At 47.7% G+C, this 19,001-nt stretch overlaps 2 protein-coding genes across 2 annotated transcripts in view; one reads left to right on the forward strand and one right to left on the reverse strand.

The window, feature by feature from the left end:
- Window positions 1-1,276: 1,276 nt before the first annotated feature.
- Window positions 1,277-6,825, reverse strand: cfap77 (cilia and flagella associated protein 77). The gene is made up of 8 exons (XM_086313024.1): window positions 6,620-6,825; window positions 6,396-6,494; window positions 5,557-5,669; window positions 4,912-5,014; window positions 3,293-3,518; window positions 3,113-3,209; window positions 1,933-2,034; window positions 1,277-1,608 (listed from the first exon to the last, which is right to left on the reverse strand). Exons 3-8 carry the CDS (start codon window positions 5,620-5,622, stop codon window positions 1,462-1,464), a joined length of 741 nt encoding a protein of 246 aa, XP_086169150.1. The 5' UTR covers window positions 5,623-5,669; window positions 6,396-6,494; window positions 6,620-6,825; the 3' UTR covers window positions 1,277-1,461.
- Window positions 6,826-10,771: 3,946 nt separating this feature from the next.
- The window catches only part of qsox2 (quiescin Q6 sulfhydryl oxidase 2), a 13,462-nt gene continuing 5,232 nt past the window's right edge, over window positions 10,772-19,001 (forward strand). The window contains exons 1-6 of the mRNA XM_086257881.1: window positions 10,772-11,249; window positions 17,611-17,711; window positions 17,815-17,863; window positions 18,039-18,144; window positions 18,218-18,308; window positions 18,930-19,001. The exon at window positions 18,930-19,001 is cut by the window's right edge and continues 74 nt beyond it. Of these exons, the coding sequence (XP_086114007.1) occupies window positions 11,009-11,249; window positions 17,611-17,711; window positions 17,815-17,863; window positions 18,039-18,144; window positions 18,218-18,308; window positions 18,930-19,001 (660 nt within the window). The 5' untranslated portion in view covers window positions 10,772-11,008. The remainder of the gene's footprint in view (window positions 11,250-17,610; window positions 17,712-17,814; window positions 17,864-18,038; window positions 18,145-18,217; window positions 18,309-18,929) is intronic.

Here is a 19,001-nt window from a genome sequence, read left to right on the forward strand (position 1 = left end):
TCCTGTCCTCCTCCCCCTTCTGTCCTCCTCTTCCTCCTCCTCTTCTTCCTCCCCCTGTCCTCCTCCCCCTTCTGCCCTCCTCTTCCTCCTCCACCTCCTTCTGTCCTCCTCTTCCTCCTCCTCTTCTTCCTCCCCCTGTCCTCCTCCCCCTTCTGCCCTCCTCTTCCTCCTCCACCTCCTTCTGTCCTCCTCTTCCTCCTCCTCTTCTTCCTCCTCCTGTCCTCCTCCCCCTTCTGCCCTCCTCGTCGTCCACGAGGCGTCTTCAGCTCTCCACCCCAACACGAGGCAGTTGGCAGGGGAGCCCACCGACCCTCCAACAGCAGAACAACACTGACAGTCAGCGCTATGTATGTGGACACACAACTTTTTCTGCTGTGGGCTGTGTTCATCAGCACAGTGGATTTTAAATGACGCAGTTAGAGCGCAGACAGCTTTAATCCAGAGGGTTAAACAAAAAGACGATGTTTGGAACTAAAACATGTTTGACACGACCTCCTTACGTCAGGCGCTCTGAAGTAATCAGACAAATGAAATGGGGGAAAATAAAATATTTGTGATTCTTGGTTGAAAACTCATTGTTGGCACTGAAAGACACGCCCATCACGCCGCCTCCCCGTGTGTTACAGATGCTGTGTGTGCTTTGTTCCTTTTCTCTTCCATCATTCTCCTAGAGGCTGATGTTGCTCCAGAGCTGTGCTGACTGCAAAGTCCCGTCTAGCCTTTCTCTTCGTGGGGTTTACGAGTGGCTTGCACCCTGAACCCTCTGTGTGGATGTGGATTCCCTCAAACCAGAGCCGACAGTCGACACGTCCATGTGATTTATATAACTGTAGTTGGAACATGTTTCAGTAAACGGCTAAAAAGACAAAACTTGCCATTGTCCAAATATACATGGACCAAACTATACCTGTACACCTGCACCTAAAGGTCAAAGGTCACTCATTGCAGATACTGGTCTTCACATTTTGGACCAAGGAGAACTTGTTAAAAAGAGCACTAAAGGAGGACACTAAACTGAGATGGTGGCCTATGACACCACCTATCAGCCACCTATGGTGCAGTCCTGAGATCAGATCAGGGCTGGTGACCTCTGGTCCTTGTAGGACGGTGGGCGGGGCAGTGTCTCACAGAGGATAATGAGTCAGGACCCCCCCCACGAGGGGTTCAGTAGCTCTTGTTTTTAAAACGTCTTCACAGACGAACAGCTGGCTTCTTTCCAGTGCTCAACACTCAGATCGAGGGTTTTACCTCAGCTCTGTGAAACGATTCTGGTTTGACGATCACCAGAAACAGCTCAACATTTTATTCAAGTTATCTGGAAACAGAAAAGTATCATCAGCATTGACTTCTAAGGAGAACAGAACGGGCCCCAGCACAGAGCCCTGGGGGACTCCTCTCTCACCACATGTGGTTTGCTGTGAGAACTTTTCATCTTTTATTTGCATTTGTCTGAAAACATCCTCAGAGTGGCTCCACCCATTTTCCACCAGGTTCTTCATGACGGGCGGTCCTCAGAACTGAGCGCTGGGTTTGAGAGCTGGAGCGACGAGCCCCAAACGCCCGCACACGAGTCTCCTGGTCCCTGAAGGTGTCGAGAGCCGGACCGACCTGCAGAGAGCAGAGAGGGCGTCAGACGATGTTGTCATCGAGCGTGTCTGTGAACACGTCAGCCAGGTGTTACCACGCCTACATGCAAACTCCACACAGAGAAACGACAGCCGATGAAGATCATCCAAAAACCGCCGAGTCAGAGAAGAGCCAGTAAGTATACAGGTGTGTGTGTGTGTGCGCGCAGGTGTGTGTGCGTGTGTGTGCGCGCAGGTGTGTGTGTGTGCGCGTGTGTGTGCGCAGGTGTGTGTGCGTGTGTGTGTGTGTGTGTGTGTGTGCGCAGGTGTGTGTGTGCGCGCAGGTGTGTGAGTGTGTGTGTGTCACCTGTGCAAAGCGAGCTGGTTTGGGTGGTGTTTCTATGACCGGCAGAGATTTACTCCTCCTCAGCAGGCTGGTCCTCGTGTCAGGAATACACCCTGGTTTCATCTGCACACACACACACACACACACACACACACACACACACACACACACACACAGTGTGAACACAACACACACACACACACACACAGTGTGAACACAACACACACACGCACACACACACACACACACACACACACACAGTGTGAACACAACACACACACGCACACACACACACACACACACACACACACACAGTGTGAACACAACACACACACGCACACACACACACACACACACACACACACACAGTGTGAACACAACACACACACACACACACACAGTGTGAACACAACACACACACACACACAGTGTGAACACAACACACACACACACACACACACACACAGTGTGAACACAACACACACACACACACACACACACACACAGTGTGAACACAACACACACACACACAGTGTGAACACAACACACACACACACACACACACAGTGTGAACACAACACACACAGTGTGAACACAACACACACACACACACGCACACACACACACACACACAGTGTGAACACAACACACACACACACACGCACACACACACACACACACAGTGTGAACACAACACACACACACACACGCACACACACACACACACACAGTGTGAACACAACACACACACGCACACACACACACACACACAGTGTGAACACAACACACACACGCACACACACACACACACACACAGTGTGAACACAACACACACACGCACACACACACACACACACAGTGTGAACACAACACACACACGCACACACACACACACACACACACACACACACAGTGTGAACACAACACACACACACACACACACAGTGTGAACACAACACACACACACACACAGTGTGAACACAACACACACACGCACACACACACACACACACAGTGTGAACACAACACACACACGCACACACAGTGTGAACACAACACACACACGCACACACAGTGTGAACACAACACACACACGCACACACACACACACACACACACACACACACACACACACACACACACACAGTGTGAACACAACACACACACACCCTGTGGGCACTCGAGCCTCTCTCTCTCTCACCTTGCATTTGAGGTTGTTGGTTTGATTCTTCAGCTGATCATGGAGCCAGCGCTGAGCATACTGATGAGACAGGACGTCTGACATCGGAGACGACGGCCTGATGGAGACATCGATTGGTCACTGATCATTCAATATTATGGATCAGATATCATTTGATCATCGTGAAGTGATCAATTCCACCTGTTTCTGACTCCAAACGTGATGTCAGGAACCTGATCGCGGCATCGTGGAAGCCGACCGTGCCGCAGTTCGGAGGCGGAGCTCTGGGCCCTCTGAGCCCGGTACTGACTCAGCTCTTTGGGCGTCACCATGCCAGACTTCACCGCCTCGCGGTTCAGAGACACAAAGTCTGCATGCTGAGCGGCAGATTCTTCCTGCCGCGGCTGAACGTTCCAGCTGGAAAGAGCTGACAGAGCACAGGTGACGGGTAAGAGGACGCCCACGGGCCCAAAACCTTGGATCCGACAGGTGAGACGCTGGCTCGGAGTGAGATCGGCCAGCTTCAATCACACAGCGACACACAAAGTCCCACTTTGACACACCTGTCTCTGATGAGGGACTGCGGTTCAGCTGTGCATGAGTCACAGTTCAAAATAATCCTTCTTTATATCACTAAAGGCCCACTTTGTGCACAATGGACAACCTCTGGAAGCCTACAGAGGGGCAGAACCCCAGGTGGACTGTATTTAGTGGGCATGCAGCATCAGTGATTCAGCTCCTTATTTTCACCTCCAACCACCAGAAAATACAGAGACAGCTGTGTGTGTGTGTTTGTGTGTCTGTGTGACTGACAGATGAGAGGAGTCTTATGTTGTGTGTGTGTGTTTGACTGACAGCAGTGATTGCAGCCTGAAGGCATGTTAACTTCATGCAAACACACTCTGACAGCTGACTGCCTCACACACACACCCCTCCTGTTAGCGTAATCCCAGCACCTCAGCGCTCAGCCTGGGTTTAGCCAATTAGGATGTGAAGCTGCAGTTCCTCCAGTGTCCACCAGGCGGCGCTCATTTGTCCTTCGTGACACAAACACTGACCACCAAGAGAGCCAGCATTACAAACACACAGGGCTGTTATGACGATACATGTCTGATGATGATATGAAAACGTCTGGCGTTTCATGTCACGCTATGGTTTGTTTGGTTGTGTCACAAAATAAACTGTTTACGGCAACATTTTTCATCGCTCTGATTAAAGTTCTTTGACTTATACTTAAAATAACAACACTACGGACGGACGAGCCACTGTTCGTATGTGCTGCCACAATGACGGTAAACCCAGCGTGCGGCTCCGCCGTCCGCTTGTTTATTTTCCACATAAACCTTTCACAATAAAGCTGATGATCCTGTTGAGATTTTTCAAAATAAACTGAAGTGATGACAAACAGAAGGACCAGTCCAAACACATTGAGGACCTTATTCCTGAGGAGGGGCTACCTCTGTAGCATGGACATGGTTTGGTTATGAAAAGTCTGAATAGGACCAGAAAACTCTTCTACCACCTACACAAGAGTCATGTGACAGAGTACGGCGTTTATGGATGAGAAGCAAAGCAGATCCGTCAGGTGCTCGACTCCAGGTACACGAGCTGGAAACACGTCACACAGGTCGAGGTGCCCGAGATTCACAGAATTTACAGAAAAGCTAAAATATTTGTGAAAAATATTGTTGTCGGGACAATAAATGTCTTATTTTGGGACATGAGATTTTGGTTATATCGCACAGCCACACACACACACACACACACGATAACTGTCAGTGTGCTAATACTGTAGTGTGTTTACAGTGGGTGGGGCTTACCTTCCGCCACGCCTCCATCCCTCAGCCAGTTACTGCTGGTTCCAAAAGTGAAGTCCGGACCAGGAACGGCAAAACCTTTGGACCGCGAGCGCCCAAGAGGCGCCTGCACACAGGAAGTTTGATGACATCATCATGTTTTCTATCAGCACTCTTCCTTTAAACTGGACATGGCCATATTTGCATAAAGGGGTGGAGCTAAACGAGAAGCATCGCCCTCTATTGGTGTTAACTACAGCCATCTATTATTTACAGTCTGTTGTTTCTCAGATCAAACTTTAGAAAATGATAACAAATTATTTATTTTTCTGAATAAACGAAAAATGAATGAATTTTGTTTGTTTATCAGATATTTTAAGCAAACGTCTAAGTTCAGAAACATTTTTCACCAAATAAACACAATGACAACAAAAACCTGTTTCATTAACCCAAAAGCATCTGACACATGACCCAGGAGAACGCCATCACACCAGCCCTGATTGGATCGTTGCCATTATTGCTACTATTACTATTACTGTACTATTGTTATTAATATTAGTAGTTGTAGTATTGGAGCGACCCAAACAGGAAAAAGTAAAGAATCAGTAAAAACAGCCTGCAGTGGATCAGCCAATCACTGACCTCCCAGCTCCCCCGCCCCCCAGTTACCTTGATTAGCAGCGGGTCGGTCAGCATCGAGCGTCTGACCACACCCACCCTCGGTGATGATGACATGCTTCCTGTCAGAGGATGAAGATCAAAGCAGGCGTGAAGATTTGATTCTGAGGAACGAAAACAAGAAGAGACAGTGAGAGTGTGTGTCTGTGTGTGTGTGTGTGTGTGTGTGTGAGTCTGTGTGTGTGTGTGAGTCTGTGTGTGTGTGTGTGTGTCTGTGTCTGTCTGTCTGTGAGTGTGTGTGTCTGTCTGTCTGTGTGTGTGTGTCCGTGTGTATGTGTGTCCGTGTCTGTGTGTGTGTGTGTGTGTGTGTGTCTGTGTCTGTCTGTCTGTGTGTGTGTGTCTGTGAGTGTGTTTGTCTGTGAGTGTGTGTGTGTGTGTGTGTGTGTGTGTGTGTGTGTGTGTGTGTGTGTGTGTGTCTGTGTCTCTGTGTGTGTTCTGTGAGTGTGTGTGTGTGTGTGTCTCTGTGTTTGTCTGTGAGTGTGTGTGTGTGTGTGTGTCTGTGTCTCTGTGTTTGTCTGTGAGTGTGTGTGTGTGTCTGTGTTTGTCTGTGAGTGTGTGTGTGTCTGTGTCTCTGTGTTTGTCTGTGAGTGTGTGTGTGTGTGTCTGTGTCTCTGTGTTTGTCTGTGAGTGTGTGTGTGTGTGTGTGTGTGTGTCTGTGTCTGTGTCTGTCTGTCTGTGTGTCTGTGAGTGTGTTTGTCTGTGAGTGTGTGTGTGTCTGTGTCTGTGTCTGTGTCTCTGTGTTTGTCTGTGAGTGTGTGTGTGTGTGTCTGTGTGTGTCTGTCTGTGTGTGTCTGTGTGTCTGTGAGTGTGTGTCTGTGTGTCTCTCCCACCTGAGTTTTGCTCCGTGTCCTGCGGAGTTGAGCTGACACGTTGCTATGGTAACGGGACGCTAACTGTGTCACACAGAGCATGCGCAGTACGGAAGCTCCCTAAAAGGTGAAAAAACACGAGGTGAAGGGACGTAGGCGCTGTGGGCGTGCCTCCTAACTGATCAATAACGTCACGTCACCGTGAGCCAATAATTGATCCGTTAAACACCCGTGAATGACTTTACCGAGCAGACGTGACACCGTGTCCTCAGGGTTTGCTACACTTCATTTCTATGCGTTACCACGCCCTCCTGTGGCTCCCACATGAACTGCATCTGACTCTGTGACCACCGAATGAACCCACGTCACAGCCCAGTGTCCGTGAGCAGAGAAAACAGCTGCTCGGCATCAACACGTTTCCTTTTTTCAAACCTCAACCGACTGCTGTAAACATGACGTCATTTAACTGCTCAGGGAGACGTCCACGCGCTGTACGACTGACATCTCAGCGTTTCCTGCTCTAACACACGCGTGCCGTGTTGTGACGTGTTCCTCTTTGCCCTGACTGCTTTAGAAAGTGTCCCTGCTGCCCATCAGGCATCTGAACCACACAGGATCTTGGATGTTCAGAGAGACCCGTTATCTGGTGTGACGGACCGAGCAGCGAAGCAAACTTAGGCACAGCTTACAATCCAAAAAATGATTTGTTTTTAATTTAACCCACAAACATAATTGTTTAAATCATGCAGAAAGGATCAAAGTCTTGGGCCCATAAAACAGGTCAAAAGTTAACAAACGGACCTCACTTAATAACGAGCCAAAGGGAAACTTAAATAGAGGCCCACAAAAAGGGCTAAAACACACAAAACCTAACTAAAACTAACATAATGGACTCCAATTCCCCCCATGGTCCCGAGTTATGGAATGAGCCATTTTGCAGCTTTCCATCAAGGCTTGCTCCGCCCCTTTTCCACCTCTTGGCTCTTCAGTCAGGCGACTGGAGCAGCTGCAACTAAGGTATTTTACTAAGGTAAGATTAAATCATGCATAACAGTGTAAACTGAAATGTGCGCACTTATTTTAGAAGGCAGTGTTATGTATCAGCCTCTACACAACGTGGCGATATTACCACGTTGTGTGGCTGTGCGTGCAGCCGTCACACCTGGGCTGGACTCCACACGCTCTGTGGCCACAGTCTGACCTTGAGGCCGATCTGAAGTTGCTGAACTTCTCTCGTTCTTCGATGAAAGTATTCTCTCGGTTTCTGTTGCCTTGTTTCTAATAAGTGCTGCAGTGTGTTAGTGAGCGTTTCAGCCTTTGTGATGTTGTTGGAAGTCTTGACCTCATGTGTCGAGCCATTAACAGCCGGGCCGATGACGCTCCAACGTCCTCCAACAGAGATCAGAGTGAGGACAGATAAGGATCTGTTCCCTCAGCGTTTGCCTTTTTAACAAGAGTCTCACTGTTTGTGCTCCTCTCTCCTCCACCCCGTCTGACTGTGCGTGGTGGGGGCTTGTTGTGTTGTGAGACACTCCCACTTTTTTGCAAAGTCTTCCAGGGAGCTGAACTCCGGTCCGTTATCTGAAATCACTGTTTCAGGGATTCCAAGTCATAAGTGATGACTGTTGCACTTCCTGTGTCTGACTTCAGCCACTCAACCTCAGTGAAATTGGAATAGTAATCCACTCAGAGGAGGTCAAAGGTCCACACGTATCTCCTGCCAGGGTGTTTCTGTGTGGATGTCGTGGATCTTTGGTCTGTTGTTTCTGCTGAGTGCTGCACACATCACAGCTGTTCACATCTCAGTGATACTCTGTGATTTCCAGGCCAAAACAGAACTTCTCTCGCTCTGCGTCTGCAGCGCTTAATAAACAAGTGACCGTCGTGAGTGTGCTTTAGCTTTCTGCTCTCAGCGCCGCAGGAACGATGAGCTGCTGTCCTTTGAACAGAACTCCACCCACTACTGAAATCTGTTCCCTGTAGTTCCAGTATGACTGAATGTATTTTGCAGCTTGTTGTTCGATCCAGAACTGTCTCTGTACGTTTAGTCACAATCACATCACTCCTAGTTTCCTTTCTGAATTCTTCTAGTTTTGCACTTGACACAGGTAAGATCATCGTGTTCACCTGAGCTTCTATGTCATCATCAGGTGAGCTGGTCACTGGTAGATTATCTCTGGATAACATGTCTGTGATGTAAATGGTAAATGGACTGATTCTTATATAGCACTTTCTTTCTATACTTAGTGATTCCTAACTCCATTCAGACACAGAGCAACTTGGGGTGAGTATCCGCCCAAGGATACTTGACATGCAGACTGAACCACTAACCTTGTGATCAGTAGGTGACCTGCCCCTCCCTCCTGAGCTAAAGCCCCCCCTCCATGTGATGTACATTTCATTTCCTGGCTTGTACTGAACCTGTACTGTCATGTATTGATATGGCTATGTCTTAAGGTGATGACCTTTGAACCGGATGTTGTTGTTGTCCGAGGGAAGCCCCGTTAAGTGGCTAGTTGTAAGATGGACAGTGTTCAATAAAGCAACATAAAGACCGTGCTTTATGTCCTGATTCAATTCAGAGTGCTCTGCCTAATTTAGTAATAAGGTGAGCATACAACATGTACCTGACATTTTTGCAGTCTCATTAGGAGTCTGTATTCCTAATGAGACTGTACATAGTAGTTTCTGATCTGTCTCCACGTTCACTTCTCTTCCATATTCGTACTGATGGAAACGTTCTGCACTGCTAGCATCTCTTTCTCTCTTTGTGCGTAACGCTGCTCAGTTCGTCAGTGAGTGGATGGGTAAGCAGCTGGATGGTCATCTTGTAGTAAGACAGCACCGAAGCCACTTTTGGAAGCATCGACGGATTGTGTTACTGGAAGCTGTACGTCATAGTATCTGAGTATCTGAGTACCGGGCTTCCACATGAACTACATCTGAATCAGTAACTATTCATACCTATCATGACACTGACCACAAACCGTCCCCCGGTTATTTTGTAGTACTGGTAGTAATATTTATAGCAGTATTTGTAGTACTTTTGTTTGTTTTGATTGTTTCAGAGTTTGAGGGTTCAAAGGCCGGGTCCTCCAGTCTGCAGCCCAGGCTCCCCCAGTGCCCCACTGGTCAGATACTGATGAAGCTTGTTTCAGTGAGGGGTCACAGATCAGAAATGATCAAAACTACAAACATGAATATTTCACCCTGCAGACCAGCAGTGGTGAAAAAGCGGAGGGCAGAGCTTGGTTTGCCTGCGAGTCTGAAGCGGCGTCATCACTAACGTGTTGGTGAGCGCCATGGCTCAACTTCCATCGGCACACCTCTGAACAGCTGTGACAGTACGCACGCTCATTTTAACATTCAGCAGAGCTGATCTTTGCCTGCCAATCCAACCAAGTACACCTTCAGGACCTCCGGTTGTTCTGCTGCTCGGCCTGCAGGGGGCGGCAGAGAGCCACGCTGCTTTCACAGGCTGTAGGGAATTGGAAACTCCAACAGAAACCAGATTAAAGCAGGAGTGAAACAGCGAGCTGAAGCTTGGAACAAGAAGAATTGATGCCTTTGTTTTTTCCTGCATTATAAATCAAGCGCTGCTTTCTCTTACAGTCTGATATCTGTCATCAACCTGTGGGAGCCTCATGAATGTCTCCGCCTCCATCACCTGCTGCCCCGCAGGACCAACTCAAGTTTTATTAATAGGGCTATCAGATGTGTACCAACCTGACCTCTGACAACACAGCTGATGGTCCCAACCCCATTAAGAAGGGAAGAAATTTCACCATTGAACCCGTGTGAAAGGCACACCTGTGAGGTGAAACCATGTCAGGTGACTACATCATGAAACTCACTAAAAGAAGAACGAGGGTTTGCAGCGCTGTCAACAAAGCAAAGGGTGGAATCTAAAACATAAAACATATTTAGAGTTATCTCTCATTTTTTCTTTGCTGCATAATGCCATATATCTAAATATATTTGATGTCTTCAGTTTGTATCTATAATGTACAAAGTAGCAAAAGTTGAAATGAGAAGGTGTGTCCCAACCTTGACTGGCAGTGCAAAAGGGAATTTGTGCTTAAATTGAAATTACATTTTTTTTCTTAAAGAAATGGTTTAGTTCATGTAATTATTCTATCACGTGTCATTTTCATTGCAAATATTAATCACGGTTAAATTAAATGCAGTTCCAGCTGTAGAGGAGGTCCGCACTCCCGTGTGAACGAAGTACCGACTGGAACGGACAAGCACGCGAGTACGAACATGCGTACTTGAGTATTAATGCACGGCTCTCATCAATGAAGTCTAACTTTTCCGAGCACTCTTGAACGCAGCAGAGGGATAACGCGTCAGACCGGCTCGCAGCGCACGCTCGTCGGAGATAGTCTATTAAAGCAACACGAGCCACTACGTCACAGCGTCACGGACACTGTCCCACTCAAACGGAGACCCACATAGACTGCGCGTGCGCCGGTGTCCCGGTATAGGCTCGGAGTGAGGCCTCTGTCGGCTGCTCTCCGAGCTTCGTACGTTCAGCGGGCCTCTGCTCTCATGTCTCCCCGGCTGTTGAGGCTGGTTTCCGGCTCGGACTCTGTGGTTCTCTGACTCCCTGTTCGCGGTGTATTGGTTCTCGGATGGCGGCGATGCTCTGGCTGGGAGCGGCGGCGACGGTCTTCTGCCTGGTGCCCGGCTCCCTGGGAGGCGCAGGCCGGCTCTACACGGAGGAGGACCCGCTGGTGATCCTGAGCAGCGACAGCCTGAAGTCCGCCGTCACTAACTCGTCCTCGGCCTGGCTCATCCAGTTCTTCTCGTCCTGGTGTGGACACTGCATCCAGTACTCCAGCACATGGAAGGCTCTGGCCCAGGACGTGAAAGGTACTGCTGCGAAGATACTGTTCCCCGTGCGTTCGGGTCAAACCAGACTCTATTCAAAAATATGCTGTTTACATCGTGTCCGTTAATCGGTGAAAATAGGACCAAATTTTAAGCATAGTCTGAGTGCTTTCCGATGACGTCAGATCTCTGTACCGATTCGGCGTTAAAACAATTAACAATAAACTTATCAGTTGTTTATTTTTAGCTCATTTTCCTGCTGCTAGCTCGCTCTTGTAAACGTTTTCGGTTGTTCAGAGAAACTTAAATGTAGCGTTTATTTCAATGGGGTTCTGAATGGCAGGGAGACTCCGTGTGTGGACGTGCTGGGACAGGTAAATCGTTCAAACTACAGACCGAAGGAAGCGACATCCCGGGATGAAGGTGTGCTAACGATGAGGGCAGCTGGGGACACAGCGTCAGGTGCTAACGGCAGGTAGCCAACAGTGCGAGGGACTCAGGTGTGTCCCTGCTGAGTGGAACAGACTTGGTAACAAAGGTTTAAGGGCTTTAAAGGCTGTCAGTTCAAAGGTCACAGCTAAAAGCTGAAATGACTGCAGAGATACTGATCAGTATTTGAGACTCTTGATTTGTGTTATGATGTGTTTGGTTATTGATCAGCGATTGGCTGCACTGATTGGAAGCCAGTGAGGGCCACACCAGAGCAGGGCCCTTTTTCAGGAAGCCGGTTTAGAAAACTCAGAGTGAAAAACGATACTCAGGGTTGAGTAACCCCGAACTGTCCAACTCGGAATATTCTGTTTCAGAAAGGCTGATAACAATTAGTTCAGTCAACGCGGAGTTGCTTTAACCCCAAGTGAAGTGCGCGCACGAGGATACATAAAGCCCAGGGGCCCGTTCTTCGTACCTCGCTTACTACATCCAAGATCAAATGAAACATCCAAGACCAAATCATCGCGCTAACTCTGAGCTCGCTAATCCGGTTCCCCGAACAAACCTGTTGTTGACGATCAGTACAGCTGGATGAAGTAATGTGAGATCACTGGGTGGCTTAACAGGGGCTACGCATCGATAGTAGAAACACTGATCGGCAACCCTTTGATTGGTCGGCAAAAAGTATTTTTCGGCAGCAGAGCAAGAACTCTTGATTGAGGGATTTCAGGAGTTTCAGAGTTTAATTAAAACTCAAGGGAACACTGCAAAGGCTGCAAAAGCAAGGAGAGAGGGCTGGCAGAAAGTTGCTGACAAATCAAACTCGTAAGTAATTTAATAATAACAATAATAATGGATTGGATTTATATAGTGCTTTTCAAGGCACCCAAAGCGCTTTACAATGCCACTATTCATTCACTCTCACATTCACACACTGGTGGAGGCAGCTACAGGTGTAGCCACAGCTGCCCTGGGGCAGACTGACAGAAGCGAGGCTGCCATATCGCGCCATCGGCCCCTCTGGCCAACACCAGTAGGCGGTAGGGTAAATTTATCATATTATATTATATTATAATATGTTATATTATATCCTCTTTCACATTAGAGCCACGACAGGACCCACTAGAACATGGGAACAAGTAAAAGTGAAATATAAGAACATTCTACAGAATGGTAATATTTATCACTTATATTGCTTTTCGTCTCTAGGAAAGAGACCCTGAAATAATCTGTTTGTTTATAACAGCAACCAAGAAAAGGGCAGAGCAACAAAAGACAGGTGGTGGTCCTGCACCCCCTCGTCAACAAGTTGGTTAAGTGAATAATACCCTCACGGGAAAATCGATATCTCTCTATGAGCACACTGTCGCGCTGAGCTAAAGGATCCTGTCTGTCCCGCAATATACGCTGAATTCTGAGGACTCTCCTTATCAATCTTGCACCTTCTGCAATGGGCTGCTCGCGTATACGGACAGGACATGGCTGCGACAGGCTTCCCAAATCCACCTTCGCTTTCATAGCCGTGGTCTCTCATCTTGATTACATGAAGTAATTTACTATTACTACTCTAAAATATGAATTACATCTGTAATAATCACATACATGTAATAGAATGATTAATAGTACATTTCCCTTTTTTTAGGAAATGACCTGTATGTATCTGTGTGACATCAATAAAAGGATCAAGTGCTGCATTGTCTTTAGTTACATTGATAATATTATTTATGGTGAAACAGTGGTAAAATATCGCTGTTGTTTTCGTATAAATGAAGCGGACATACCTGCGTGGCCGCGATCTAATCCTGTTTACATAAAGTAAACCTGCTCCCGAGCAGGTTTACGCTTACGGATCTGTTGCTATGGCAGCAAGTCCCGGATGAGCTTCGGGGAACCGAACGATCCAGGATCACGCGAAATCGTCAACAATCAAATCCAGCTAACTTACTTAGCGCGGTACGAAGAACGGACCCTTGATTAGTGGAGCACAGATTAAGCGAGTCACCATGGAGACGGAGGGAAAGAAGGCGCGGTCAATGTATCTTACAGCGCTTGAGGCCGAAATTCTGATGGCAGCATATGCCGATAACATGCAAATTTTGCGGAAAAAAAGTAACACAGCCTCAGCTGCAAAAGAAAGGGAGCATGCATGGCAAAACATAGCTGACAGAGTCAATGCGTGAGTGTTAATTTAAACATTGATCGAGGGATTTCCACCCATTTAACACGTTATTTTATTATATTTCATTTTATTTTTTATTTCATACATTTTATTTTGTGATGTGATGTGAGCGCAGGTGCAACCCAACAGGCCCCAAACGTTCCTGGCAGCAAGTAAAAATGAAATATAAAAATATAGTCCAAACAGGTAAGGTGTAATTGTATTATGAGCCATAGTGCTTGGTCTGTTTGTCCCATGTAAATCAATTGCAGTTAGAGGCTACATTAATTTTCTTTCTGTAAGCACTTATTGAAATTATCTGAGCACATTACAAGTACATGTTTGCTTACTCTGTATGCTCAAATGTGGCCCGTTATAGCCAACAGAAAAACAGGTGGAGGTCGTCCACCACCACCACTCACAGAGCCTGGTCACTTGGCTTCCACATTTGTGATAATGTTGGCAGCATCACATATGATCTTCACAGTGCAGAGAACACAAATTAGCATCCATTACTATAATGAAATAATTTGTTAGTTTGAAATGCTACAGGGAACTATGTACCTGTACATTGATGCTGTGGAAAGACTTCCTGTTCACATAGTCTCCTTCATTTACTGAAGGAGCAATGATTGGAATGTGAGTGCCATCTGTACAGCCAATCACGCCTGGGAACCGTGAGAATAAATGTAAAATGTAAGTAGTAGTCCAAGTATCACCACATCATAAATTAAGTTTTGGTCATCCTGATACCTGCAATTTTGTGGCATCCCTCTTTGATGAATCTTGTGGGTCTATGACCGGGGAACACCACAAACGAGTACAGGAGACGTTTCAGTGCAACTGTAACATTCCTGACTGCCCGACAGACGGTAGCCTTGGAAACGTGCTCAGCGTCACCAATATTATACAGAAAGCTCCCGTTTGCAAAAAACCGAAGTGCAATACAAATAATATGTAATGAACTGAGAGCATGTCCGCGATGTGTCACATGAGCAATATTAGGCCTGAGGATGTTATCCAAATAAATTATAGATTGTGCTGAGAAACGGTAATGTTCACACAGAAAATCATCAGGAAATGATAAAATGTCCAAACGCGCTCTGATCACTCTCTCCCGGCGGAGAGCTCTGCGGAGAATTTGGGCTTCACGATCTACTGGCTCTTCAAGGAAGTGGCACGCCATCTCTGACACTTCCTACAGTCAGGTTTCCGACAAAGAGGCGGAGAAGGTCAGGGTTAGTTGAAGTAAACCTGCTAGGGGGCAGGTTAGCTTCACGGAGTGTGTCGTCATAGTAACTCACTCAGAATTAATCTAAACTCGCTTTGTGAAACCGAAAACCCAGAGTTTTCGTTAACTCAGGGTGTACTTACTCAGAGTTTGCACTAAACCGGCTTCCTGAAACAGGGCCCAGAAGGTGGATGAAGGTAAACACTGATGTTTGTTACTGGAGTCACCAATGCAGACGTGTCCCTCCTGGGCCTCCGGAGCTTGAGGACCCGATGGTGTTTGTACTGAAGCACCTGCGGCTCCTAATCTTTTCCCACCAGATCGAACACACATAGTTTCCATTCACATGTTTGTATACCTGTCCACGTGAGGACCCTCCCTCTGACCGTCACCTGCGTCGTCTTTCCCTGCAGACTGTTTTTCCTAAACCTCTCACCTGTACGTTGTTACACCCCAGCCCAGGGAAAACCGGCGTGCGACATAAGGAAAATAAAAATAAGGAAAAATGCCCCCCCACTCCCTGCTCTTAAGGAGGACGAACCAACAAAAAACAGCTACCACAGATTTCACAACAGCCAGTCAGTTTATTGAGTCCCAAAAGGTAGCAGGCATCAGGGTGAGCATGGCCAAAACAAACAAAAACTCTAGAAATGAATTGCAGCTGGCTTACCTTCACAGAAAACCCCAAACATAATTTACAGGTGTCTTACCTGCCTCTCTAACCAAAAACAGGAGAAAAGGTTCCCAAAGAAAAATGGCTTCTCACCCCTACAGCTACCGAGTAAAAACAGTATCAACATCTATTTACAACACAGGGGCGATCACGACAAACTGAAACACAGGGCTTAAATACATAGAGGGAGCAATCAGGGAATGGACAACAGGAGGGAAACACAGCTGGGGCGAATCAGAACTGACGAGACAAGGAAGCGTAAACTGAACACACTGAGATAAGACAGACCTTCAAAGTAAAACAGGAAACACATAACAGTCACGCCTAACACAAAACACTGACAACATTGGATCATAACAACGTTTAAAGCGCTCCTGTCCTCTGTGATCTGGATGTAAAGTGAATTTTGTGGATGTTTTCGTCACCCAACGCCAGTAAAGCCATACGAGGCTCTCTGTTCTGGGGGAGGCCTGGGGTTGCTCAGCCCTCCTGAACACTTGGAGGTCTTCAGACTTCTTCTCTGGTGTTCTGGACCTTTGTCAGAGGAGTATGTGGGCTCTGCAGCAGCTTCTGTCTAACACTCATGAGGTTTCCTCACTTTCTCTTCCTGTTGCGTCCCCTGTGTCACAGCCCCTCCCTGCCACAGAGGCAGCGAGGAGATTTGAGAAAGTTTTTTTATGAGAGTTTAACCAGTTTCTGATGAAACAACCCGACCTCCCAGCGAGGCCGGATCACTGCACGTGTGCACAAACATGTTGTTCTGAGGAAGACTACATGAAAGTTTCAGTTCCATTAGCAATAATAAGTATTGGAAGCGGTCGTTGTAACACAGGTTTTGGATTTGAAGCCAGTTAAAGTCAGCCCAGCGTCACTGAGTGCAACAGGCGTCACATTTTAATCCAAGTGTCACCCTTCATCTACAGCACTGTGCAAAAGTCCTGAGCCGCCCCACATCTCTTTATATTTTGCAGGAGACACACTGTTGTCGTTTTTTAAGTCTTGAGTAATCACTGCCCAAGATTTTTGGACTGCTAATAACCAGAATCGTTTCCCAGCATGCTTTGCAGTGTGTCCTAAAAAATGCAATGAAACTGGACTTTCTACAGCACATGAGCAGCGTGAAGAGTCATGTCCAGTCACAGACATTTGTGTTTGCACATTTCCAGAAAGCGCTGCACATATTTCAAATTTTCCTCTGGAATATAAAGACATGAGGGGCGGCTCAGGACTTTTGCACAGTGCTGTGGATAAACTGGTGAAGGGAGCTGCTTTAAATAGAAGTACCTGATACCTGTGCAGCACGGGGCTGCAGCCTGCTTCAGGACTCAGCAACGCTCACACAGTCTCAAACCGTGTGCAACCGACAAAACAACCAGTCCCGAAACACGCCCTGACTAACACACACACAGTGACACACACGCTTCCTTTTAAACCTGCAGAGGTAAATGGTGACTGCTGCCGCCCTCTGCAGGCTGCAGGGGGTAACTGCACGCTCTCTCTGCGTTACCATCAAAGAGACAAAGTAGAAGAATGAAAACCAGAGGAAATCGATGTTTCTGGCACCTGTTTGAACTTTGGCCTGAACGACACACCTGTGGCTGAAACACACCTGGACCTCGGTCTGCATTCAGCCTGTGTTTCTCCCGCTGTCGGTCTGTCTAACCGTCGTGCAGGCGTCCGCGGGGTGAAAAGGGATGAATGGCGAGTCTTAGGCGCACGCTCGTTACTGCTATTAGAAAGTGAGCGAGTGCACTTCTGATGAATCGCGTCATCGTAACTCACGACGACTCCACACATAACGAGCTCGTCCACCTCCAAACTGGATGGCACCTGTCAGCAGGTTAAAGAAGGTGTGTGTGTGTGTGTGTGTGTGTGTGTGTGTGTGTGTGTGTGTGTGTGTGTGTGTCAGACTGGCAGGATGCCATCAGCGTGGGTGTGTTGGACTGCGCTCAGGAGGAAAACTTTGACGTCTGTAAGGACTACAGCATCAAGTTCTACCCCACCTTCAAGGTACGTCAGCATGTACCTGCTGCAGGTGTTTACACTGCTGCCGGTTAGTGTCGCCCCCCGCAGGGGCTGATGGGTAATAACCACCTCATTTTTCTATCCTCAGTTCTTCTGGGCCCACAGTCCACCATCGGAGCGAGGGACGACCTACAGAGGTGAGACTCACCTGAACGTCCCGCTCACTTCCTTCCTTCCTTCCTTCCTTCCTTCCTTCCTTCCTTCCTTCCTTCCTTCCTTAGGACTCGATTAAAAACAAACACAAGAGTCGACCTTTTAAATAAAGACATGTATTTTTGTTTATGTTGTTAAAAACGATGACTGTGTGTGCAGGTGCAGACCGGTCGATCCCGTCTGTCCGTCAGCTGATGGTGAACGTCCTGCAGAACCACACTAATCTGGACCGGCCCAAGCACTGCCCTCCTTTAGAGCCCTACAGGTACCTGGACCTAAACCTGGACCGGGTCGGAGTCTGTGCCACTGCTAACCTCGCTCTTTATGTTCGTCTGCAGCGCTGCTCAACTGCTACCTCTGCTGGGTCAAAGGTCAGATCACTACACGGCCATCCTGGTGGAGGAACCGGACTCGTACGTGGGGCGAGAGGTAACCAGAACAGGAAAGAGGAGACTCGGTCAAAGTCACAGATCAGAACGGGAACAGGAAGCGCTGTCCGATAAACCTGCAACACACGGAGACGAGCGCGTCGATTTAGAAAACTCAGTGTAGCTTCCGTCTATATACGTTTACAATACAGTCTGTGCTCTTATTTTGAAAGTTCAGTCACCACCAACCTGCTGAGGACTTCCTATCCTGCTTTCCTACAGCACACTTTGCCCGTCTGTACATCAGTGCATCTGTCTGAAGGAGCGCTTCAGCCTCATGTCTCTCTGATGTCCAGCAGGGGGCGACACTCTGCAATGAGCTCACCTGGAAACTTGCTGCTGATGAGTTTGAGTTCTCATCAGCAGTTTCAGCTGTGACAGAATAAACATGACGTTTATGTTGGAGATGATGGTCCCGTTAGAGTCAGAGGAACAGGAAGCAGGGGAGCATTCAGGGCGGGGCTAGTTACATCCAGGTTATAAAGATGGAGGTGGTACAAATGCCCACCCCAAGAGTGACATCATGGTAGTTATGGCCATCTTTAATATACAGTCTGTGTTCCGTACGGGTGCAGCAGGTGTTGGTTGGTGTCCTCACCTGTACAAACCTGTGTGTCTCCAGGTGATCCTGGACCTGCTGCAGTATTTGGGTGTGCAGGTGAAGAGAGCTCTGAGCTCTGATCGCCCCCTGGTG

This window comes from Aulonocara sp. 'chitande type north' Nkhata Bay, linkage group LG12 (genome assembly GCF_057382095.1).
Source record: "Aulonocara sp. 'chitande type north' Nkhata Bay isolate Kocher_YH1m ecotype deep benthic linkage group LG12, A_spYH_male_GT1.1, whole genome shotgun sequence".
In the NCBI taxonomy this organism is placed as follows: Eukaryota; Metazoa; Chordata; class Actinopteri; order Cichliformes; family Cichlidae; genus Aulonocara; species Aulonocara sp. 'chitande type north' Nkhata Bay.